This window comes from Atractosteus spatula, chromosome 16 (genome assembly GCF_055471065.1).
Source record: "Atractosteus spatula isolate fAtrSpa1 chromosome 16, fAtrSpa1.hap1, whole genome shotgun sequence".
NCBI lineage: Eukaryota > Metazoa > Chordata > Actinopteri > Semionotiformes > Lepisosteidae > Atractosteus > Atractosteus spatula.
In genome coordinates, this window is record NC_142721.1 from 5,171,458 (window position 1) to 5,191,370 (window position 19,913).

Here is a 19,913-nt window from a genome sequence, read left to right on the forward strand (position 1 = left end):
AGAACCAGTTAGGGTTCAGAGCAAATGCAGAATGCTGTCCAACTGTACTGTACATTCTGATGAGGTGCAACCTAAGTCACAGTGGGCTCACAGTATAATGTTTTACTGTGAAATAGCAGGAAATTAGAAAAGCACGAAATTCATCTCCTGGGAGAGGATAAAGATCTGTTCATGTCTTTCTGTAATACCTACAGCTATGTTTTAATGTACAGTATTCTTCACTAAGATCCAATTATATAATATACTGTATTCATGAAAATAATCTGATTTGCAATCAAGCAGAATTATATTAATAGACTTATTATTGGGTCAAAATGATGACTTTTTCATTTTTTCAAGGGCACATCATCTGTCAAAAGATATGTTTGTCTACTGTATATCGCAAAATATTGTAAAATCTCAATTACTGTAATCTAAACCTGTAACAATTCTGAAGACATCAGTTCAAAAGAAGTGGATACTACAACAAAACAACAGATAAATATAAAATACACTTTATATACAGTACAGTATACACTGTACCACAATTAAGAATTTTAAAAACATTCCACCAATAAAGATGCACATTTGACCTTGTAATGTAGTAACAAATTCAGTGCAAATACAAAAAAAAGTAAATGTCAGCATACTGTACCATAGAATATGGATCAAAGTCTTCCACATATTTTTGAAAACCCTACAAAAACAACAACATATATTAATCTCATTGTAATCTTCTTGGAAATGTACACACAGTATTGATGAACAGTACAGAACAGTACAGATGAAGCCACAATAAACAATTTAAATGGCCAGAGCCTGATCAGTTTCAGTAAGGTACTGTAAAAGCAATGACAAGAAAGTCTAATATTTACTGGACAGTATCTGTGTGGCATGCATTGACCATTTCTGTCAGTTGATACAATACAATCTCAATTGTTCCACACATTTATTAAGAAATTTAATATACTGTACATTCTAAAATTGCATCTAAAGACAGACAACACAAAAAATACAACAAAGGAATGCACATAATTGTGGTAAATAGCACATAAATTTCTTTTGACAACGTTTATTTCTGGAAGGATTTTAATTAATGTTTTGTAATTTTTTCAGTACATCTAAAGCGTTAAATGATGAAACTTTACAATAAGTTACTCTTCATTAATAAATGATAAATTGTGAGAGGAATATGGATACTAATATGATCTCCATAAGAAAAAAATGTTACATCATAATTCTAATGAAATTATATTAAGTAGCATCACAATTTTCATATAATCACATTAGAAGGTAGAAAAATCAGTTTTCAGAATCAGACATTTGCACATGTCCTTGTTTGTTTTTAAATAGTTACTAAATGTTAGCTAGAAAGATATTTCTTCATGGAAACCAGTACAGACTGCCTTGATGAAAAAATGTTACAATCTTAAATAAAAAAACATCCCTCCTACCCACTCCCAAACCGTACAAATTTATCTTCCCTAAGTCATCTGACAAAATGTTCCGTCTGTGACAAAATAAAGAGGCAGCTATACTATATCATTGTCAGGTCTCAGAAGGTAGTACTAACCATCCAAATAGAGCTTTTAGACAGAATATAAAAAAAAATAATTTGGGGGGAGGGGTTAAGTATTACATCTTAGTATCTTTATATTTGAATGTGTTGAAGCAGTGTAAATGTATAATACATTTAAAGACATTACACATGAAAGAGATTGAATTCAGCATTCCCAAAAATAAATAGCGTCATTTCCTGGGTGAGCTTTGGTTCCCTTCATTGCAAAGGACTTGAGTACATCAGTGCATTCATCAAATAAGCTCTTGTGTTGCTTAGCACTACAAGTCTCAGTATTGGTAGGAGTAAGTCAACTAGATTCAGGTTGAAGGTAACCTTCATAGACATTTGATCTCTAATATTCCAGTTTAAAAATGCCATAAAATAATTCAGTATTTTAAAAGTTCTCAAATGACACTACCATTAATGGATCATTGTGAGAAAATCGTGCTAAGAAAGCTTGGAAGAAAATAAATGGTCTTGCTTAATCTCTGGAAGGTGTGTGGGGACGTGATCATTACTCCCCTGCCAATGCAAGATCTGGATTAGCAGGGTGCTTGATAAACTGTTTGGGCTGCTTAGAACATCCCATGACAGACATTTGCAGCAAAGAGAAAATTAAGTCAACTCTCTGTATTTCACAGCCACCTGTCTGAGGTGCAGATATATTCCTCCCAAGGGCATCGTAACCCTTTCACATGAGAGCAGACACCATTATAACTTGCTTGTCCGAAGCGAATCTTAATGAAGCAACAGTTAATATTCGTGCCAAAACACACAGAGCTGTGCAACCTCGGCAATGTGTCGAATAAACAACAATTACATTTATTGGATGTATTGTATGAAAATAACACTGCTACAGTATTTAAAGAAAATAAGTCTATCTTACATTTTTTTTATAAATGAAGCCTCCTCTCCTACTCCGCCAAATTACTGCACTACACAATATTTATAAACAGTGGTTTGGAACAATAATGAGAACAAATTTCCTTTTATTTTCTTGTGATGTTTTGTTAGAGATGTAAGTGTATCTTATTATATGGATGCATAATAAAGCACAGATGTCCTGGGTCACATGATACCATAAAAACACTAGTAAAGCCCCTGCACAAGACTCTTAGTTCTACCACTTATTGGGTTAGGCATCCAATCTGAACAAATTGAAAGTTAAATTTATGTCCTTTTCTGAGACTCAAATTAGTGATTTCAAATGGGAGGATCATAAAAAAATAAAATAAACACTCAAAACAAGATCAATAGAAGGAAGGCTGAAATATCTCACCAATGTTTTGCTGTTTAATAACAGCAAATTGCACGCCATTGTAAAGTAAGTAAAAATAGGTGACAGGAAAATTGTAAAGCATAAACATCAGGCCAAGAGACTTACAAAATTACAGTCGTAAGGAAATTATATAGTATTTGAAATGTGTGGTGAATTTAAAAAAGGTTCACACTCTTAAAACAGTCACACTGGAAAATGAAGAGTAAAGCTGACAAGCCACTCGAGGGAGATGACTGCAATTAATTACTTGTTTTCTGTTGGATCTGAAAGAGGAATTATAGACCACCATCCTTTTTAACATCTCTGGTGGCTGCAAAATAAGATTAGATAGAACAATTAGATTCACAGGAATACAGTACCCTGGTTAGCATTACATACAGTATAGAATGAACATATGTTCTACAGTATATGAAAGGTGGACCTACAGTACTGTTAGATCATGATCAAATCTGCACCAGGATCCCCATCAAATCTTAACTGCAAGTAAAAAACTGTAGAGTTCTGTTTATAAAAAATGGAAGTATTCTGCAATAACGCTCCCACAATTTTTTCAATGGACATCATGTATGCAGAACCTTGGGACCTCCTTAACTAAGGGTGGGGTCCATCACAACAACCTTTCAAAATGATTTTAATGGACAGCTACTTGTGTCAACTACTGTACGTATGTGTTTTGGGTGTCCTTGTCCTTAGCAGTATGTCTGGAGTGGTCAGCTGAAAAATAGCAAGTCCAAGAGAGCAATAAAAGCATGCCCCAGTAAGGAGTGAAAATCTACAAAACATTTTTGATTCTTTGTTAATTTACAAGGCTGCAGAAAAGCATTAGGGCGTTTTCTGTTTTCAATTTCCTTTTAATGCATTCACACACAGATTTCTGCTTCAAAATTCTTAACCTACAGAGCCCTAAAACAGCTCAGATTGAACCAAATTTCAAATAAAAAACATCATTGGTCATTTCAAGTGTTTATCTTCATCTAACAGAATTGGGACAGAAAAGATTTATGATTCAAATAATAAAAAATATAAAGACACTGTGTTTCATAAAACTGATTCAATTTCTTTCCAGATGAGATTTGGGGTCCAACCAACATAAAAACTACAGAGGATTTCTTTACAAACAGAAATTAAATTAAATTGTACTCCTTTCCAAGTTCTAATCGAGCTTCTGTTGGAGTATGTAAATGCAAGTATTTGTAGTCAAATCTGTTCAATACCTTTGGTATTTTTATGATATTTCAAAAAAGTATTCTGAAGATAGGCAAAAATTGAAGCGATTTTCTGGATTCAGGTTTAATACAGTGTGATCCTTTACTGCAGCACTCTATTATACAACAAAGGCCCTCTGTTGGTTCAATTTTAAAGATTTTCAATTATTGTTTTTCAAGCTCCGCTGACTGCAAATTGCTTATTCCACACTATCGAACTGCTTATTTTGCCAACTTTCCTTACAAGCATTTCTCATCAGAATTGCAATGGTATATCAGGGATTTTACACTAATTGTATAACATGCCACTGTTTCTGCCTGAATTAAATCTTCAACAAAAACCATCAAAGATGGATTCTGCACAAAAACTGTTCGCTACTTCAGAAATACTGTATATCATAAAGTTAGCAAAACTGGAGAAAAGACATAAGAATCCACTACAGAGGACCTGTCTATAATTACTGCCGAAACACAATACAATAAATTGGTTTGTGAATAAAGAATATCACAATTAACATGCTCCTGATGTTACACTATGTAATTTTATTTCACAGAAAATATTGTTCAGGTTAAGAACAATTATCACTGCTGCCGCCAGTGCCAATCACTACTACCAATGCTATAGATTAATAAGGTACTAAAAGTACCTTATACTATACTGTATCGATGCACTTTTAAACTGACATTAAACAATTTACATTAAATTCTAACTTTATGAGCTCAAGTGGTTGGGTTGCAGGCAATCTAAAAGTCATCACCTAGTGAAATGGAAAACATTTACTTGCTGGTTAACTTATTGATTAGTCTAATTTTGAAGAAAAAATAGAACCTTCAAAATAAATGCTTAAATGTGCACAAACAATAGATACTGTGGCATATTTTGCATATTCTTTATGTAAGTAAGCAGGGAATGTGTAGCAGATTTTGTGTACTTAGTACATTCATTACGCTCAGGCAGAATGATCTTTATGAAATTATAACTGAGCCAGTGATAAAGGGCAAATTGCATTAAGTTAGTGTAAAGGAACATGTGCTTTGGGATGCCAGCACTAATACATTATGATCAGGTTGTTAAAATGCCTGTCCTAAAAACAAAATGTACTGTATATTGTGCAGTCCTGTGTTACTACTGTATATTACACTTTGATACATTCTTATTCACTGGAAGCAGGTACCATACCTGCACATTTAAGACTATACGGTATAAGAACAGGTTGTGATGCCATTGCTGTGTGGTGGCTATGGATTGAATGCTACGGTATGACTGGAAAAGGTGGAAAATTTGAAAAGGTCGAGGCAGAAAGCCCATACTAAACAAGTATCCATTTAAACACATTAGGATGTTCTCTGTGAGACGTACAACAATTCATTAGAGACCATGCTTATGACCTAGCTGCAGGTACAAGTCCTAGTAGTTGAGAACAGTAAGACACATTACAGCAAAGAGGTTTTCAGCTTCTTTGTGCACGTCAGCCTTTTCCTTCAATCGCCTCTCTGCAGTTTTTCAGGTACAGTAGCTGCACGTCCGCTGGGATCATTTTGCTTTGTTATATTTGGCTGTATTTTTTTCTTGCAGTGTAAATATTCAATGTAATATTTTAGAACCTAATTTAGGAAGCTCACATTTAAGACCACACCTATGAAACAAGCAGTGATTTGTTATTTAGTACAAAACAGAATAGACCCTTTTGTTGAGTCCTGTCCTGAAATGAGTAACTTATACTTAATCTTCAGGGCTGTACACATTAATTATTGAGAATGTGACAGCTTGCCCTTTACCTCTGCTTAGATGTGACAAATGGATGACAAATAAAGCATTAATATAATTATCAACAATTATGCCAACTTGTACTGTCATACCATGTCAATGTTTATCTCTTTTTCATTGTAGACATCATGACAAGAGCCAGGCCTTTTTTATATTAACAGTGTATGGGTGCTTCCCTGTCCAAACTGTGATATACCACAGATTGTTTTTAAATCAGGCTACAGTATTGGGGTATTAAAAAAACATTTAACAATGTTTGTCACATTTCACTGAACAGTGTGAAGATTTGTACGGTGCTACAGACTTACAATTTATTGCTGAACATGCACAGTGACATTCTTTATTTCTATCATGTTCATTCATATCATGTTGGAAGAATTTCTAAATTAATTTGTAGAGAATGGATGATTAATAAAAACAAGTGAAATAAAATTCCAAATTTGTATTACTCTGTACCAAAAAATGATGTTAATGGTTACAGTTTCAGAGAATACTAAAGACTTTTGGTTGGTTTATAATGTATAATATTATAATAGTTTTCTAATTTAATCAGTACATTTTTATTTTATGTACATTTTATGTACATTTAGAATGCTAACATATATATGGATACATGCATCACTTAATGTCATGCTCATTTGCATACATGGGTGGGCAGAGTACAGTCCTTCACTCAGAGGACAACCCCTGAAGATCATTTTACATGTACTGTGCTGTATGTAAATATCACACGAGAAAAATCACGGTATTGTATCAATTTTGAAAATCATTAAAAATATACACCGCTAAAACGAGATTCACAAACATTGTATTTTATCAAATTAATGTATTTAATTGTTTTGCGAAAATGTAAGCCCTGTAAATTTAATTTGAAATCTTATAATTCCTTTAAGGTATTTTCTAAGTAACCTCCTTGAGCATTTTGACCCAGCAGAAGAAAACAAAATACTCCAAAACTGGTGGCCCAATGTGAGACTGCAGATCAGTATGTACTGTAGTAAAACACAATGCAGGAAATATCCTGATAAACATGTTAAAATTCTATTTATTTCTAGCAAGTCAAACAGTTTTTAGTCCTGACAGCATATAAAGCATTTACTTAGTCTTATTTTAGTTTTAGATCTCCAAGCTAATACTTTTAAATGATGCTGCTGGACTAGAAGGTTAAAGGAGGCAACTGGAAATACTGATGTCAGTTGGAGGCATGACTACAGTACATCAAACAGCAGCTGTTCTGTGATGGTTTTATCACATGCTATTTTTGTACAGTCCAGCCTTTGGAACTGAATTATGACATTAACCAGTGAAGTTATTTCTAATTTTACCCACTTTAGTATCAGACCCCTGCTTGTATGCAATAAAATGCCATTACAGATACAACTGTGCGTTCATGTTTGCAAACGTTAACAAGGTGCACAGCTTCATTTCAATATAATTTATAAGATACCTGTACAAGAGAAGTTGTTAAGACTTGTGTATTTTGTATTGTAACTGATGTACAAAACTTTCTCAACAAGAGCATTTATCCTTTCCACTTAAAAAAACAACAACTAAAAGACCACATTTAATCAAAGACATAAATAAAATACTTTTTTAGAATTGTTCAGCTGGTAGCAAAAAGTGACAATTTCTCACCAGCTTTTAGTTCTGGACATGTCCTTCCCAAAGCTCATAATTATGCAATTATAAATGTTCTTCAACTTTATTTCTCATAAATAAAGTGGTTTATATTCAGTTCAAGTTACAAATGAAATATGAAACAATGAATCCTATCACAAATAGCTGGCACTGGAGGATTCTGGTTTAGTCCAAGTAACATTTGTGATCTATCCTGGTTGCATTCCACTGGGACCAGACAAAAACACAACATGGAACTTCCAGATGAATGTCCATCTGAGTGGTTATAATTACACTACAGAAATTCAACAGGCAGATTCTCTGTTGTGCCTGTGTCCTCTGCGGCAGAAAATACATCTCACAGATAAAACTAAAGGCAGGCATAGTAAATGGCATTAATTTAATTCTACAATATAATATTATGACAAGGAGAAAATGATTCTTTATTCCTAATGTAATAACTCTGGAAATTAGACATAATAAGCAATGGGAGATGCATATTTGTCATGCTGACTGGCAGGATGCCTTTATTCATCCATTATCCATAAAGTCAAAGTAGTTTACATCAATCCTCCCATAAAACAATTTCAATGTTAACAGATTCTGAACATTACTGGACATCTGTAATACTGTAGGTCACCTATGATATCATTCTGCACCACTTGATTAAATATTTTATAAACCACGCTCTTCCACTTACTAAAAGTACCTATGAAGTATTCCCTGTATTTTAAAGACATTTAAAAATTTTAGAATAGGCAAACACATTCCTGTTGAAATATTTTGTACTGTGTTAGCTGAAATAAACACATGAATTTCCTGCCAACATTTTGCAATCTGTTGGTTTTTTTTACTCAGTGTTGAGAGAGGAAGGCTTTTGACTCATTCTAGCCCGTTCCGAGACGTCCTGTAGGCTCAGATTTTCCAAGCACAGACTCAGGAAATGAAAAGCAGAGCAGGAGCAGCGCGGCGGCTGTCTTACCAAGGCCTCGGAGTGCAGGGTGGGTCTGCGGACAGGCTGCGCGGGAGGAAGCATGACGGGTTTGGAAGTTATGGGCACAACAGGGCGGCGCTGGCTGGGCGGACTGGGAGCTAATTGCTATGAAGTGAACCGGGATCGAAACAGCAATAAAATGCATCAGGAAAATTAATCACCCCCCAACCCAGAGAGATCACTATAGAGGTTTTAGGAGGGTTAGAACGGTGTGTGTGCCTCCTAAGACCTTATAATTTCAGAATTCGTTTTGAGGATTGTTTTAACTTTTTAACATTTTGGGGGGAAAATTGACAATTTTCTCTCGCTGAAGCGAGGTGTCATTTGATTCTTTCAGGTAGTGGAGAGCTTGTCGTATTCATGTGATTCCACATTGCAGAGGTCCTGCAGAAATGGCCTGGAGTTAATTAAAATGTCACATCATAAATGAATTTTAAATGAATGCACTTCACATTCAAAATCACCCACTATAATATTACCGGGTTAAATTCTTATTCCTTTTAATGTAAGAATCTGCTTCTTCACTCACATAAAATTTTAACACACACCACACAGCTGCCTGCTGCCATCTAATGTCATGATAGTAACTGCCTGTATATTTTCTTTTGATGGGACATTTGAGTGGTATGATAACTTTAAACTTTTTAAGAAAGATCTTTTTTTCTGTAATATAGAATATGTATTCTACAATATTCCAAGTTCAAAACCTCCTTACGATTCTCAACAACACAATTTAAAAGGCACTGTGATTATTTCTTACACACAGTACACAAGCATACTAAAAGCAACATTTCCTCCAGAAACCCAACAGGGAAATTAATCTACAATCTTTGGTGTGAACTTTGTAGTCAACTTATATCTATTCTATTCCTGGTATTTTGTCATTTCTAATTTATCAATTTACTTGAAAGCATCTAACCTTCTTTCTCACAAAAGACAACACCTTGTACTGTACAACAGTGTTGCCTAACAGGCATTCAAACTAACTCCAACCAGCTTCAAAATCACAACCAAACCCACCAATATTCTTTAAGGGGACACATCTCCCTGGAATACTGGCATTCATTTAATGACCAAATTAAGAGCCAGTTTCAGAATATGTTAGATTAAAGACTGTTACGTACCAGTGGATTGCTTGAGGTTGAAATTCTGCTGGCATGAGATGTATTTCTCATAACCTGAACCGCATTAAAAACAAAGTTGCAACTCAAACTACTATTGAGAAAATATAATGAGCAAAAGCTATTTCATATCAGTGACTTATCTGAGTATACTTTCAATGTTTAACAATGTTTGACTTTGACAAGCAAAGATACAGAGTAGAAAAATGCAGAACTTAACTTTTTTTCCCATTAAACTTCAAACAAATAACACTCACAACCCAAACATGCAAGCAACTGTAGTGCACATTATTCCATTAAAATTGAAATCTGATATCAGAAATCACCCAACTCATTCAATTTCAGAAAAATATTTTAAATTCTAACGTACAGTCCGGAGACACACAAAATATGTTTAAAAAGACAACAACAGGATGGAGGCAAATTAGAAGTGCAAACTTTCATTACATTAGTCATTACGTACATGAGAGTTTGTGCTGTATATTGCACTGCAAACAGAATACCATGCTCACACCGCATTCACAACTAAACAAAGCTTATAAGATGTATAAAGGTTTATGTTGGCTAATCTTCCTTTCTAACAAAAGCAATCATGCTGCTCATTAGGAATGCAAGCTACCTCAGTGGCATCACGCTGAGCCACCCTGGGACTCGGAGGGTAGGAGGGCTCACCACCCGGGCTGACCTTACTGTAACCGGTTCTGGCCCTGTAGTTATGCCCTTCCCAGTCAGGGCCGGAGTCCGCCGAGCTCGAGAGATGAGAGCTGTGGCCACCGAACCTGTCCTCGGGGTGACTGGGGCCAGCAAGCTGAGCAGGAGGGGGGGGCGGAGGGGGCGGCGGCGGCGGCGGAGGAGGAGGGGGGGGCTGTGGGTGAGGCTGGGGAGAGGAAGGGGGCCAGGAGGCCTGGGGGGCCGGGGGCCTGGCGGGGGACAGCTGGGCAAGGGGCGGGGGCAGAGCGTGCCCACGTGAGGCCGGGGGGTGCTGCACTCTGGGGGGGGGCGGGGAGTGGGAGGGCCTTGGGGCGGTGGCAGGAGGAGGCAGTCTGGGAGAAGGGGCCTGGGGAGGCCGAGGAGGGGGGGCGTTGTTGGGCCTGGGAGAAGGAGGCAGTGGGGCCAACCTTTTCAAAGGCTGCTTTAAACTCTGGTCCACGTCATCTAAATTAATGTCGTCCAGGTCTGTGGTTGTGAGCTGCAAACCTCCTGCAAACCGGCGCACTGAGGGTCCCGTGGAGGGGGCTCTGTCTGTCGGCACCTGAGAGGACACTGAATCAGCTGCCAACACACTGCACATAAACTGCACGTAAGCCCTTACAGGTCATGCCAAACGAAAATACAGTAAATATGCAAGTCGCGTAATATAATACTCCACGTTAAAATTCTACAACATTCCCTTTCTGATCATTATTAATTAAATCCTCCCAGATTATAAGAAATAACACAGTTGTTTTCCTATCACACTGAAAATAAGATTTCTAAAATACTAATTAAGAATATAACAGACACAATTTATCAAAACGTGGGGAAAAACAGTTAGCCTACCAAACAGACTTGCATTAGGACTCAAAAGCAACATTTCCTACAGTACATCTGCCTGCTGCTGAATAATCTGACACATGCTTGACTGTAGTACAATGCAGACGCCAGAGTCGAAACAACCATTCAATTCTTGGATGAGAATGAGGTGAGTTTACCTCAGTGGACTCATTCTCTGCGGAGGAGATTTGCTCTAATCGAGTCTGACAAAGCCGTTCTACCCAGTGTTGAACCTTTTCCGACTCCTCCAGGTCCTCTCGCTCGGTCTCCGACACCTGAATCACATTACCACTTAGAAAGCAAGGGCACAATGCACACCAGAACAAAGACCATTGGCCACTGCACAGCACTGATGCGCTGCTGAGTGCTCCTTTACATGAGAAAGAGAATAGTAAATAGCAGTGGCCAGTTTTGTAAAAAAAAAAAAAAGAATTTTACATTGAGAGTTTGATATTCTAGTTTAAAAAACCCCAGAAACCACACAAGCTAGGAGTATGCTTTAGTAAAGTGCAAATTACACAAAGAAAAACATCACACATAACTATGGAAATCTCTAAACAAGTGTCTAATAAAATAGTAGCTACAGGGACACCAAAAAACCTTAAACTGAACCTACAGTACAATAGTTCTGGTCAGAAAGAAAATGCTCATATTTAGGAAGAACAAAACCATGCACTGATTTCACTGCACTCATTTCAAAACCATACCTCTTGCACTAGCCTACTGATTTTGAGCTGTTTTTCTCGTTCTAACATTTCTTCTTTTTCCTTGGCTAGCTTCAGCTCAAACTCAAGCTCCTTCTTATTCTTCCTCTGTTCCTGAAGTGTGTCATTCTTAGAGGGCTTCTTTTTTCCTTTTTCTTTTTTTCCTTTCTGAGATGTGACAGCAGATTTTTAGCACACCACACAAGGAATCTGACGGATGTAAAACACTTTTCATATCATTCAACCTCCTCCTTTTCAGATGCAATAAAACACTGAAAATGTTTTCAAATTCTATAGTTATGATACAGGAATTGCTATGACTTAAACAAGCACAACTAACAATACATTCAGTGTTTAAAAATTTAACTTCACAATATCCCAAGATCTAGAAATACCTTCTCATTCTTTTTAGTGCATAAAGGTTTATGTACAGTAAGAAGCACTCAAAAGTTGATTACTCTTAAATCAGGGTCACACAATGAGGACATTTTACAATAGATAAAATGGTACTCAAATCCTATGAGTAGCTCCTGAATTCATTGCTATTTATATATATTGTAAAGTGTCACCAGAAAAAGAAACAGCTGCAAACTCCACTGCAACAGCAAAATACTCCACACACACACACACACACACACACACACACAGCGCACCTTTCGAAGTGTAGGCAACTTCCCTTCATATCTGTAAAACCAGCCGAAAGCTACAGGGACACAAAAATTATACTTTGACTTAGAACGGATTGGACTCCAGAACACAGAAGGACCTCGACAACCATGCCAGCCAATTCACACCACTGCCAGAGATGAGAATTAACAACCAACATAAAAACAATATTAATGTCAAAATAAAAAAATGGATTACGTGATCTCCTCTGACTGGAAAAAAAAAAGTTTTTAGGAGGTCAAGGACAGTGCCTTGTGAAAAATATATCGAAATAATGAACAGTCACAATCCCAGAGGCAGGTGTATTGCTGTGGTAGCAGGACTGTATGGGTAGATAAACACAGCTGTGAAAGTCAAATTCACTCAATCTGAATTCAGCTCTTGCGTCCCCTGTGGAATCACTGGCAGAGTCACCGCGAACAGGAAGATGAGTAAGAAGTGCGTCTACAAAGCACAGCAGGATCCCCGCAAAAAGAAAAGGAAACCTGAAAGGAGACTGGTTTTCGGAAGGATGTGCTGCTGGTCAAACAAGCGTAACCAGCAAGACTTGGTTGTCAAAAGAAATCTAGTGCCAGCAGCGACTGTTTCAGGCTGGCCGGCTGCAAACCTGCTGCCCATTCACCGGGTCACTCACGTCCGGCCCCTGCTCATCCGCCGCATTCTCAAGCTGCCAGGCAGACGGCCCGTTATCTGGTAAGGAAGTCGCAAGGAAAGAAGATGAAAACATACCCTCAAAATTCCCTGAAAGACCCAAAAAGACCAACAAGAAAATGGCCTCATACAACTAGCACCACTCAAGAATCCAGATCAGATGAGTTAGAAACAGATTATGGTGAAATTGTGATGAAATTAAAGTTTTCTTGATAGAGGAAATGTAAGAAAATCGCACAGACATGTACTGTATGTGTGTAGGTTCATCACAGTAAAAATAAACAATATTCATATTTGTATTTATGTCTGTGTTCAAGTGATCAGACCTAACACAAAGAAGTTCCTTTCATACCTACTATAGTTTGTCTGAAGAAGACTGTTCACTCAGAACTTGTGTTAACACCCAACATTCAGCATGCAGCAGGCCTGCTGTGCGCAGCGTTTATACTGAGCTCAGCACAAACCTCGGACTAACAGGACTGTCATCATTGTGAGTGAAGAATAATATCAATTCCTTGCACTGGTATAGCCATTTTCATTTCAAAGGATCTCAAAACATGGGGTCTTTAAAGTGCAGATATTCAGGATCTTAGTTTATTCAACTATCCACAGGATGGCACTGGTCTGTGAGAAAAAGTTGCTTGTAGAATATGCCGGTCGTTAGGGATTTCTAAAGATTACACTTAAATTTTTTTTCCCCCCTCACCGCTGTCATCTTTATTAGCACCTATTCTTTGTACTGTGATGCCTGGGCGAGCCAGAACTTGCAGCCCTCAGTTTCCTTAGAAACCAGGTGCATTCACGCGAGGAGGCGATCATCTCCAGAGACTGTTCAGACTCGCTCGAGCTGATTGTCCCAACCACTTTCCTCCAATTAACGGGTTCTAATCCCTTCAAGCCCTGCTCTGCCACTGATCTAGTGCCGTGTTCTTCAGATACCTTTAGACCTGGGTAATGTTCTCAACATTGCTAATCTGCATCTCAGTAGGACAGTCAGCTGAATCCTGTCTGACAGACTCCCTGTCTTTCTTGAGCCCCCTCTGCCTGCCTGCACCCTGCTGCTTTTATCCAAGACCTGGACCATCTTTCTGAAACTCTTGCGAGCACCCCTGCGGGGCAGCACAGCCACCCTGCCCGGATCAGCCCTGATAGGCGCTCTTGCCTGCTTTCTCAAATCAGTCCCCTCTGCTACCCCTCTCCATCCTGCCTTGGCTATCTCCGTCAGCTGTTTCCGAGCCTTCACTGGGCTCTAGCAATTGGATTCTTCAGCTTGTCAGCAAGACTGCATTCTTCATCTGCTAACCACACCACAGCATGTACGTACTGTAATCTGCATGTACATGATCTACTGCAGCTCTTTTCCATAACATTTCTGAACCCCGTGTCAGGTACCCATTCTACCAATAGCAAATGAACTAAAACCTCAATATAACTTACAGAGGAGGTCTGACACAGATGCAACCCTCCACATACAATACTGTATACCCCTTGCACTTAATGTGTCAGGCAGAAATCTTTATAAACTGGACCCACTGAAAAAATGGAAAGTGTAAAAGCAAACACCAAGTGAAAAGGCTCATTTCCAAATGAATTCCATGAATTGGTCATACTGTACATATCCAAGGTAGGAAAGGTCCACAGATGATGTCTGCCTCTGCAGCCGGGTGATTACCTGAGCTTTTGGGTTTCGGCGGAGAGGGGGTGTTCCTCTCTGCAGGCGGGGACACGGGGCTCTTTGGCTGCTCTCTGGGCCCCCAGTCCTCTTCCCATTCCCTCAGATGTTTCCTCTCAGCCTCTTCAATTCTGAAACAATACACACAGTATATTTCATGCTCATGTCCTCATGGGTGTGTTTTTATTGTATTAAAAAAACCCTGCTGACCAATTTTGTTCTACATAAAAAAACACATTATTGGCACTGCAGTCTTGAAGGACAGCGTTACTGAATCACATGCTCACAGGGGTTTAGCCTCACATAGAGTGGCCTTTGGCAAGGCTGAAGTAAAACATCCACCCTTTAAACAACATTTGAACCAGCCTGATACCAGTTAAAAGAAGGTGATACTTGGCTATAGTGTGCTAACTGGAAAGCGTGGTTTACGGTTTTTCTTTTCATACCATTACTGAAAGTAAGAAATGCATCTTGTTAGACTCAAGTCTTCAACTTCCATGCAAACTGAAATATTATGAATCAAGAGCTCTGGTGATGGAGTAAATTATTTTTTTAATAATGTGAACTTTAGTCAGAACTTCCATCACCTATTTCTTATCCAACAGTTGTCTGGCAATGTCATGCTTATACAGTATATACTACGCACCCACAAAGTTATTAAAACCTGTTGTGAGTTAATGTTCTACTTTTCTCAGATTAACAAATGATATGCGCTACCTCTTCATTAGAATTTGCAAAAGAACACCACAGAGATACAAAGTATAGTTTTGCATATTATTAGTTTAGATGTTATCTGTCATGTAAAGGGAGTTTAAAGGGAAGAAATTCTAGAGATCCTGGAAAACCCTAAAATGTATATTCTTGTTCAGATCACTACTACACAAACAAAATCTCTGTAAAACATGCAAGCTTTGTTAACTGAAAGATCGATAGCACTTCTGCGTTGCCCTCAACCTCCTGCCCCAGCAAGCACTGTTGAAATAAAGCCCAAACTGATTAGCTGTAATAGACCACAGCATCTTGGCCTGAACTCAAAGATCCCCGAGCATCCTGATGGGGAATTATCTGGAGGCTTTGCCTGCCAGCTCTAGCTGCTAGTTTCTGTATTTCTCCACTGTAGCATGATCAGGAACTGGCCTGACCACCAATACAATTAGACAGCTACTACATCCCAGCATAATGTTTGAGGAATCTTTCTACTTGGAGAACAAGCTGCTGTACTTTCTATTCTTTGTTTTGTTTGCAAATACAAATATGTGTTTATCCTTTAAAAATTAAAAATTTGAGAACACAGTGAAGAATTGGAACTTTGTGCACCAGTTTCAAAATGTATAACTGTTCATTAAAATCACTGTCATTGAACAATATCATGATACAGAACTGTAAATGATTTTTTTTTTCAAAATATAGTGGAGCCAAACCTAAATATGTTTACCAGTGATCAATGTTTGGGATATGAATCCATATGAATAAAGTAAAATGTTTAAATGTTGTTGGTAAAAAGATGCTTAACATTTGCCTTTGAGATAAAGTATTTATTCATAAAATCATTTAAACACAAGTGGGATAAGACTGACCTTTCCATTTCTTTGCGATAGCGTTCTTCTTCTTCCGCAGTCTTCTGAGAAATCTCCATCTGCCTCCTAAAGAAACATGGACACAAAAGTAATATTTTAAAAATGATGATGTAATGATAGTTTCATTAAAAAGAAATCCCTACCATTTACAGCATTATATATCTGATACTGTAGATATACAATGCAAAAACATATTGCGGCAATGCTAACCCCTTTGCTGGTATGTTTGTGAATGTTTGTGTCTCTGTGTGTCCTGTGATGGACTAGCGTCGTGTCCAGTGTGTATTACAGTGTGCTCGCTGGGACAGGCCCTGAATGTGGTTAGAAAATTCATGGCTGGATATTAAAATGCTGACTGTGCCTTAACTGAAAGCCACAAATTCAGAAATTGAATGAAACATGAAGGCAAAGGCAAAGGATTGGACTGATGTGAAACCTGAGCCCAAAATTAAATCACAGGCAGTCCAGAATGAAGCTGACACAGTGCAATCTGTATAATGCCAAGCTTCATAACATGACTGTTACCATAATTTAAAATACCTGTACATGTTCCTGAAGTATTTTTTCAAGACAACTTCACTGAAATTGTTTAATTACAAAAAAAGACCCAAAACAAATTCAGTAGTCAAAACTGACCTACATTTCACATAACACAATTTACTGTGTGTTAATTAATGAAGTGAAATGTAAACATAGGGTGTGTACAATTTAATGAAAACAAGGATTAACTAACATACTTATGATGTACAGTATATGGCTAGGATTTCTATCTCTAGCTGTAAACAACGTTGTGTAGTTTTTACTCTTTAACTATTGTATCATTACTGTAATGTTACAAGATACTGTACGTAAGGACAAAATTCATTAAGTCTAATGTGTCCGGGATTCATTGATTTTCTGGACAGATGGCTGATGACTATGTATGAAAGAATATACAAAAACATAGCTATTGTTGACTAATCGATCATTTTAATACAACCCATTTCAATAGACTTCATTGCTAAAAGTCAAGCAGCAACATATGTTACAGTATCTCATTTAGGGCCATTAACTAAAAATACTGTCTTTAATGGTCTTTGTGTGCAAAATGTCACAGAAGGTTTTACAATGTTTGCTCATGCATCTGATTCATCAGCAACCAAGTAAAACTGGTAACTAGGCAATTATTCTTGTAGGGAAATGTAACAAGTACATTACCTAGAAAAAAGCACTGAATTTACATGGTATCAGAAGTGGATTTACAGGTTAAACATTAATTCTAGTGGATCACATTTTCCTCAAAAACTTTGAGAAAAGAGAAATCTTCTGTGCATTTAGAGATATTCACAAAGTCAGGGATTTACAGCAGTATTGCCAAATGAATGGACTGCATTCGTGTTGCGAAAGGACCACATTCGAGAGTAACAGAGTTGCTACTGTAGGTCTCTCACAGTCTCTCTTTCTCTTGCTGTTCCTTGAGGATCTTGTTGGTCTCCAGGGCCACTCTCTTCTGGTGCATCAGCTCCTGCCGTTCCACCTCTCTGCGGGACTCCAGAACCAGTCGCTCATCATCAGTCATGAACAGCTCCTTGCCCTGCAAACAGCAGTCAACATCCCCCCAGTGAAGATGCCATTTCCTCTAATGGCAGACCCAACGAGTGCCTGGAGACCCATTTATTGCAGCAGGATAAGTACGGCACCTCACCCAAGGATACAACAACAGCATCCCATCTGGGATTTGAACCCATGACCCTCCGGTCCAGAGCACAGAGCCCTTACCAGTACAGCATGGTGCTTCCACTCCACTCCAAGAAAAAGACACATCCTTCGAGACTAACCCAGGGTTGCCACAAGGGGGAGCTATAAGGATAAGCTCACAAGGAGTTGCCACAATTGTTATTGTGGTGAGAGAGATGGATAATATGCCAAAAAGGGACAACTCCCACAACCAAATAAAACTCAAATATCCTCTGACTGTTTGATGAGTAGACAATGAAGGGGGGGAAAAATACTTTATATTCAAATAGTAAATATAACTTAAAAAATAAAACGTTTTGAATATCAGAATGATTTCAGCAATGTACTCACTGCTCCTGTGAGAACTGTAATGGTCAAGCTTCGACTGCTTTTAAGGACTCTCACAGCCTAGAAAATAAAAGGTATTTAGCCACAATCAAGAATTATTTTGATCATGACAAACCAGCTTAACAGCTTAAAATGTATGCCTTATTTATTAACTTTGAAGTTTATTTCATACTTTATTTAATGTTGCTTCTGGTGCTTTAATTTAAAAAAAAACATGTTACAATGAAATGTAAACGTTGTTTATAGATGGCATCTGCATACTCACTGTAAGAAAGGCCAATTGTATCTCACAAAAATGGCCACTTACACATCTCACAACTACTGTAAAACCACTTACCTCCTTGTGGTCCAGGTTTGTGAAGTCAACACCATTCACTTCAACAATTTGATCACCCACCTGAAATAAATGCAAAGAAAGTTACATTTTGAATTTCAAAGACAGACAGTTCTGTTATCTTAGCTTTAATCCTTGAGATAAAATAAATATACACTTCCCAAACCATACTGTTATCCACATGAAAGCATTGCCAGTATAGAATAAATCAGGGGACAAAAGTAATAATGGGAACTCCTTCCATTGTAAGGAAGCCAGCATTCATTCAGTGTTGAAGAACCCTAGCTACTGTACATCAGCATGTCTAGAAATTGTCCATTGGGTAATTGTAGTGCAAGCAATGAAGATGTGAATTTTAGATGAGATGGTCAGTATAGATGGTAACAAAACACTTTTACTGACTACTAGTTTTTTATATGGTTTAAAAATAACAAGAAGATCTGATCATTCCAATTGAATTATTTAATGCCCCACAATTAAATGACAATGGGAATGTTTGTTATCATAAGCATCAATAGCAATAATAAAGTATGGAACGAACTCAGACATAACACTCCACAGTACATCTCCATGTACATTAAAGAGAGACAGTTTACCTGGAGCCCAACCTCTGCTGACAGAGAGCCTTGCTTCACATTACTGATGTATATCCCTGGCTTCTGTGTTGGACCACTAGAAATGCTGAAACAAATTAACATTAAGCAGCATTAGTACTTACAGTACATCATTAACACTAGTAATAATTAATACTCAGAAGACAAACACAGTTTACAAATTAAAAAATAATTTTATTTTTTTAGCTAATTAAAATTTAAGAAAATGTTTTAAAGATACATGCATTTTATTAACTGTCAAACATATACAGTATACAGTATATATATATATTCCTAATCAGAAAAGCTACAGTAAGTCATTCAGAAAGTAAACAAAACGCTGTAAGATCAGTGCTGTTACATCAATATAATGTAACTAGAGGGACAATGGCTACACATAGAAATACCATTTAAAACTCTTCTTAGCTTTGACACTTTCCTACTATGCATAGCCAGTTGTTTCATAAACGACAGACCTTATTCCCATGCCCTTTGTGCCAACGAGACTGAGGAAAACCTTTTTCTCTTTCAGCTCTTTCCCTCCAATCGATGCCAATCCAGCAACACTGCTTTTCTTATCCTATATTGAAGTACA

At 37.6% G+C, this 19,913-nt stretch overlaps 1 protein-coding gene across 1 annotated transcript in view; it reads right to left on the bottom strand.

Moving 5' to 3' along the window:
• Nucleotides 1–19,913, bottom strand: part of ush1c (Usher syndrome 1C) — a 36,002-nt gene that overhangs the window by 3,649 nt on the left and 12,440 nt on the right. Inside the window, exons 8-22 of the mRNA XM_088935246.1 lie at nt 19,795–19,898; nt 19,322–19,406; nt 18,729–18,788; nt 18,395–18,451; nt 17,758–17,900; nt 16,328–16,393; nt 14,751–14,881; nt 12,415–12,464; nt 11,765–11,929; nt 11,216–11,332; nt 10,168–10,776; nt 9,528–9,581; nt 8,392–8,508; nt 3,067–3,129; nt 635–676 (exon numbers count right to left, since the gene is read on the bottom strand). Coding sequence (XP_088791372.1) covers nt 635–676; nt 3,067–3,129; nt 8,392–8,508; nt 9,528–9,581; nt 10,168–10,776; nt 11,216–11,332; nt 11,765–11,929; nt 12,415–12,464; nt 14,751–14,881; nt 16,328–16,393; nt 17,758–17,900; nt 18,395–18,451; nt 18,729–18,788; nt 19,322–19,406; nt 19,795–19,898 — 1,863 coding nt within the window. The remainder of the gene's footprint in view (nt 1–634; nt 677–3,066; nt 3,130–8,391; nt 8,509–9,527; nt 9,582–10,167; nt 10,777–11,215; nt 11,333–11,764; nt 11,930–12,414; nt 12,465–14,750; nt 14,882–16,327; nt 16,394–17,757; nt 17,901–18,394; nt 18,452–18,728; nt 18,789–19,321; nt 19,407–19,794; nt 19,899–19,913) is intronic.